The following is a 6908-nucleotide window of genomic DNA, read 5'->3' on the forward strand; positions in this document are numbered from 1 at the left end:
GATACTACATAGATTAATTAAGAGATATTATAACTAAGAAGCAAGTGATTGAATATAGAACTTCAAAAGCATGGAAATATTGACAATGAAAAAACCTTACATTATTTGTATATTATTGTGAACATTGATGATGATCATCAGGGACAGAGTCAATGGGGCTGATAGTGAACTCACTCCCCAAAATAGAAACTTTTATTTAAGAAAAATTAATTTAATCCTTTAAAATTATAAAGATATAGACTATTAAAATGATAAAATTTCACTTTTTCTATAATAAAATATACAATTTTATTTTAACCCCTTCAAAAAATTTTCTGACTTTACCATCATAATCATATAAGAATTTTCTTGTCAATAAGGCTTGTAAGCCTTCAACAAGATCCATGAAAAACTTAACCTAAAGTAAAAACTTAACCTTAAATGAAGGAATCGAAGTGATTAGAATTTGTATTTGGGAAGAACTTTTAGATTCGGTTGCATACATTTACAGCATTAACCGAATATGTAAAGGAAGAACTATCCAATTTGGATTCTCCCCAATAAATTGTATGCAAACTTACAGTCACACAGATGCATGAATTATTTATATCCACCAAGCAATTGCATGCACCACCTTTGACCTCTTGATTTTAAAAAAAGCAGAAATGGGAGGTCTCTAAAAAGCTAACATTGGTGAAACTCTACTCCATAATTAACATGAAAAGCATGTGAAAATTTAACATTCAAACTCAATACATTATTGATAACCTATTATTATTTGACCTAGTCTTCTATGTCACTTTTTCTTTTTCTTTTGTTTTTTATATCTTAGATACTTAAAACAATAGTTATCAAATTTTCTTACTTCAGTATTTGAAATATATTATTTATTATATACATCTTGAATTTTATGTATCTGATTCAATTTCAGTTGAGTGATTGATTTATTAGTTACTTAATTTGATTTTTTGTATAAATGAAATATTTAATTTTGATTATAGTTTCTCTACATATTAATTATTTTATCAAATAATTTAATTATATGCTTATAATTTATATCATCTACAATATTTTTTTATCAGCAAAATACCGTAAAAAGAATATGAAAAGAAGAATTGAAGATTGAAATGGACTTTGTGAAGATAAGGATCTCAATTTCAAGGGTCAGACTTTTAATCAGTTGAGTTTTGTATTCTTTGTTGATTTTAGGCCCTGTTTGTTTTATTAAAAATGACTTCCGGAAAATGATTTCTGAAAAATGAAAAGCTAATATTTTCTGGTGTTTGGATGAATTTGTGTAAAATATTTTCTGGTAGCTTTCTTAAAAATATTTTCAATGAAACAAACATACATCTGAGATTTACTTGCTCATTGTTTAATTGAATTTATTTTTATCTATAATTTTATATTTTGCATTGTTTTGGATATATTAAAATATTATGTTAAATTCGGGTTCATTACAACTTCATTTTCTAATTACATAACTACCAAGTGAGTATTTTTATTTAAAATGTGACATCAACAAAATTGACAAAAAATTTAACAATGTTAACAATTGGACTTGATTTTCAAATTTGAAAAGTAAAGGGACTAAATTCTTGAAAATAAAAGTACAAAGACTAAATTGTAAATCATGAAGTGTACATAAACTTATGACATATTTTAACCTTTACACTACAAAAGATTTATGATTAATAAATTTATAATTATAATAAATATTTATTATTAAAATATTAATATTGAATATTTTCAATAGTATGTGCATAATATTATTTAAAATTATTATTTTAAAATTTATTATTAAAATAAAATTGAAATATTAAATAAATTATTAAAATGATAAATTATCTTTATTATATTAATAATTTATTATATGACTAAATATAAATAATTAAATAAAATATATTTTAAAACTAAAATAAAATTTATTATCAATATAATAATATTAAACTTGATTTAAGTTAATTTTATATAAAAATAAAATTATCTATAATGAAGAATGGTTTATTTTATGTTGACTAATGAATGTTTTCTATTGACCAATTTATTTTCTGTGCAATAAATACAGAAAAATATAAAAATATTTTCTGTAAAATATTTTATATGTAAATAAATTGACCGGAGTTTACAAATTAGTTGGAAGTGGTTAAATAAATGAAATCTTGATTGGTTTGATTTGAAATCACATGTAGAAATAAGGGGAAATTGAGGTTGACAGCACTACAGTATTATAAGCAACCTATGTCATAGTCAATAAAATGTGTGATCCCCAGTTTATAACATGGGAAGGTAGGGTAGGTGTGGACCAGACCAGCTGTAAGGAGTTCCACATAAGAGGGTAGAACGTGGGAGAAGACTGGAGAAGGGCCATGCATGCAGCATTATTGCCTTTTAAAAAACGTGGATAACATGTTTAAACATAAAACACAAATACCGGCTTTGGTATGGAGACAGCCTTCTGTTTTAAGTCGGCCGCTAAGGGACAACCCACAATGTTAACATCACAACGCTCGAAGATTTATGCAACTAGTTTTTCAATGGATAAGCTCTTCTTTTATTGGTTCCGCTGTAGGCGATTTATTGTGCTCTAAGGATATATTTTTAAACATAAATAATTTGATGTAATAAAAAGCATATTATAAAATTAAAATAAGTTGGACCCAGTCAAACTGAGGTGCTATAAACGAATTTAATCTTTTTATCGAAACTTTATATAATAATTTTATTCAAAATATTTCCAACAAAATTTTAAGAAATAGTAAAATATAAAGGTGAAACGGTGGGCGGGGAGCGAGAGTTGGTTTTGCGTCTCCTTCTGCGCTGCGGCCCATTCATGGCCGACATATCCCTCTTTCAGCATCACCGTTTCTTTTTAATTATTTAAAGAAGAAATCATTACGTTAGGATCAGTATCACAATTAATTAAAAAAATCATATGGGTCCAATAATTAATGCTAAACCAACAAGAAGTTAAAAATCGTCCTTCCGAAGGTCACGTCGGCCTGATTCAAAACAACCCAAACCCCCCTCATCACCAAACTCAATTTGGCTATTTAGTTCTCAGTTTCCCGCTCTTATCTACTTTCTCAGTTGGACGCCCATGGTTTCATCTTTTAACTAAATTGCATTATTTTAAAAGAAATATTTTGTCAATTAAAAGGTAAGTAATTACCAACAATTAAGCATGTTATTAATGTTTTTCATCCGTCCTATATAATTTTGGTTGATACAATAAAAAATTTAGCCTTAAATGTTTACATCTTTTATCAATTCGATCATGATTCAATAAACTTTGCCCTCAACATTTGTGTAAATTTGTAAATGTTGGGGCTAAATTTTAAGTTTTTAGAATAAATATAAAATTGACAAAATATGTAAACATCGAGGGCTAATTTTGTTATTATACCAATCAAAATTATGTACAAGTGATGGGAGACATTAACTTCATGATTAATTATCCGTAGTTGCTCACTTTTAAAATTGATAAAAATTAAATTACTCCGTTTGTTTAAAAGGACCAATTTATTCAATTTCGATATTGAGAATTATGCACAATGTTTTATAATTTTTATAAATAATATTACTATGATAATATATTTTAAAATTTCAATCTTAACTCAAACTCAAACGATAATCATTAAACCATTAACTAAAATGACTTGACTTTTTTGTGAGTATTAAACTAAAATAGACAAACTAACATGATTCTACATATGATAATATGTTTTTCACATAAGCTTTTGGAAATAATAAAAGTTAACTTAATAAATTTAACGATTCACATTTGGATCAAAACTAAAATTTCAAAATTCAAAAGATTAAAAATTATCAAATTAAAATATAATGATTAAATTTTCTAGAAAAATATCACATGCAATAAAAATTAATTATAGAATTTGACTTTAATAAGATAGTCGTGTAAAAAGAAATTAAAATTTGGTAAAAAAGGAATAATTTAATCCATGTTAATTTTAAAAGTAAATAATTAAGGACAATTAATTATAAGGTTAATGTATTTGGTCAATTATACATAAATTTTATTAATATAATAATAAATTTAACTCTCGATAGTCTTGATTCTAAAAAATTAAAGAATTAGTAAAATATTTAAACTTTAAAAATTAAATTTATTAACATACTAATTAACAAAAACATTAATATAAAGTATATAGTTAAAATTTCAATTTGTAGGCACACGCGGTTGAATGGACAGCAACTTAGAAGAAAATAATAATATAAAAGCCGACATGAGAAAACGAGATAGGGAAAGGTTGGAATGAGACACCCCAATTTGGCAACTGTCCTTCTAAGAGGACCGTCGTTATTTTATTTTGCGCACGCGTTATTCATGCCACAATTATATTTTTCCCTCGCGTACCGAACAGCTAGAAATTACCAATTAATCAACATCACTACTTCTAGTGGTACTTGACTTCCACTTTCTTTTCACTAAAAAGAAAGGGGGAATACTATATAAAGGCATGATTTCTCTTGAATTCCTTCATCTCCTCATTACCCTTGTTAAAACTTTCCTTCTTTGAATCTCTCTTTAGCTTTTGCTTATTGTCAATGGATTCACAACTTTCCTTGTGGTTTTGCTCCATGTCCACTGCTTTCTGCTTCGTCTTCTTCTCTTTCACCCTCTTGTTTTCTTTGTTTTCATTATTGATCTTCGTTTTGAGGTTGAAGCTCTGGTGTACTTGTAAAATCTGCCAGGCTTATCTTACTTCCAGTTGGACCAAAGATTTCGATAATCTTTGTGATTGGTATACTCACCTCCTTAAAAATTCTGCCACCGGAACCATCCATATCCATGTTCTTGGCAATATCATCACTGCAAAACCTGCCAACGTCGAGCACATGCTTAAAACCAGGTTTGAAAACTACCCAAAAGGGAAACCTTTCTCCACTCTCCTGGGTGATCTTCTTGGTAGAGGTATTTTCAATGTTGATGGTGATTCATGGAAGTTTCAAAGGAAGATGGCCAGCCTTGAGCTTGGTGGCGTCTCCGTAAGAACGCACGCTTTTGATATCGTCGGGTCAGAGATTCAATCTCGTCTTCTCCCTCTATTATCATCAGTTGCTGGTAAAGAACAAGTTTTAGATTTACAAGATATATTTAGAAGATTTTCATTCGATAATATCTGCAAATTCTCCTTCGGGTTAGACCCTGGTTGCCTCGAATTATCACTGCCAGTATCAGACCTTGCTGAAGCTTTTGATTTAGCATCAAAATTTTCGGCACAAAGAGCGCTGGCATCTTCATCTTTGATATGGAAGGTCAAAAGGCTATTGAACTTGGGCACGGAAAAGCAGCTTAAAGAAGCCATTAAAGTAGTGGATGAATTTGCTGAAGAGATGATTAAGCAACGGCGGGAAGAGGGCTTTTCAGACAGACATGATCTCTTGTCGAGATTCATGGGGACAATCAACGATGACAAGTATCTTAGAGACATCGTGGTAAGTTTCCTCTTGGCTGGTCGGGACACGGTGGCGTCAGGGTTGACCAGCTTCTTTTGGTTGTTATCTCAGCATCCAGAAGTTGAGTCAGCCATCCGAGAGGAGGTGGAAAGGGTGATGGGGTCGAGTGAGCAATTTGCAAGTTTTAATCAAATGCGAGAAATGCACTATTTACACGCGGCATTGTATGAAAGCTTGAGACTTTTTCCACCTGTCCAATTTGACTCCAAGTTTGCTCAAGAGGATGACATATTGCCTGATGATACCTTTGTGAGGAAAGGCACCAGGGTCACCTACCATCCATATGCAATGGGTCGGATGGAGCGGATCTGGGGCCCCGATTGCCTTCATTACAAGCCAGAAAGATGGTTGCAAAATGGGAGATATGTTCCTGAAAACCTGTACAAGTTCCCAGTTTTCCAAGCTGGGAAAAGGGTTTGTTTAGGGAAGGAAATAGCATTGGTGGAGATGAAATGTGTGGTTCTAGCCGTAGTTAGGCGGTTCAATATCCGGGTTCCCCATTCGAATCAAGCACCAAGGTTTGCCGCTGGTCTTACCGCCACCTTGAGAGGTGGCTTACCCATTCTAGTCCAAGAAAGGGAAGCTTAATTAATTGAGACAAGAGCTTGTTTAGGTAGTAAAGTTACATATAAGCAGACCCATATGGGTTGAATATGAAAATGTTTTCAACACAGAAATCTAATGGCTCAAAGGGGACATCCTTCTTGTATATATATTTTGGTCAGATTAATAGATGTTACAGCACATTTTTGTAAATATCATCAGTCTTTCTCTTCCTGATAAATGTTTATTTTTTCCCTTTCTCTTCGCAATACGGGCATTTAAACTAAATCTGATAAGGGCTGGTCTATAAGATATTTATCAACTTACGCTAATGGAGGATTGATGAAGGTGATGTCAGTGACATTGTCGGTGATAATCCTAAATTTTAAGGTCCATCCGAATCATTATGGTGAGATTAAATAGAGTATGACTTAGGCCAGTTTAGCGAATTGAAGTTTTAATTCTTCACTTGTTCTTTCTTGTAGTTGTAAATTACCGTTTTTACCCAAATCATATTTTATTTTAATGTTAAACTAATAGGTTTAATATTTACTAATTTAATTAATGTGGGTGGAAGTTAGTTTGGTTATGACTGTAGATGTCTTTCCTCGTAATTGGTCCTCCCATGAAATTATTGCTTAACCACACAATAACATACACATGCAATTATTGAAAGAATAGTGAATAAATTTGATTGTTTTAAACTATATTCACTAGTTTTGCTGATCAATAATCAACCAAAAAGCTAATTGAGTTTGTAGGAAAAGATGTTAAATTGTATATTTTACAATAGTAAAATGTAATTTCATTATTTTAATATTTTAAAGGGATAAATCAAATTTTTTATTATTTTTAGGGACAAAGTATAATTTTACTATTACTAATTTGAAATTTTATAAATTATA

The 6908-nt window shown here is 30.2% G+C and overlaps 1 protein-coding gene across 1 annotated transcript; it reads left to right on the plus strand.

Moving 5' to 3' along the window:
• The first annotated feature begins 4461 nt into the window (after positions 1 to 4461).
• Positions 4462 to 6216, plus strand: LOC105799206 (cytochrome P450 94C1). The gene has a single exon (XM_012629637.2). It carries the CDS (start codon positions 4549 to 4551, stop codon positions 6046 to 6048), a length of 1500 nt encoding a protein of 499 aa, XP_012485091.1. The 5' UTR covers positions 4462 to 4548; the 3' UTR covers positions 6049 to 6216.
• Positions 6217 to 6908: the final 692 nt, after the last annotated feature.

This window comes from Gossypium raimondii, chromosome 9 (assembly GCF_025698545.1).
Source record: "Gossypium raimondii isolate GPD5lz chromosome 9, ASM2569854v1, whole genome shotgun sequence".
NCBI lineage: Eukaryota > Viridiplantae > Streptophyta > Magnoliopsida > Malvales > Malvaceae > Gossypium > Gossypium raimondii.

Excerpts from the sequence above, each read along its gene's own strand:
- LOC105799206 (XM_012629637.2), top strand. The coding sequence starts at position 4,549 with ATGGATTCACAACTTTCCTTGTGGTTTTGCTCCATGTCCACTGCTTTC.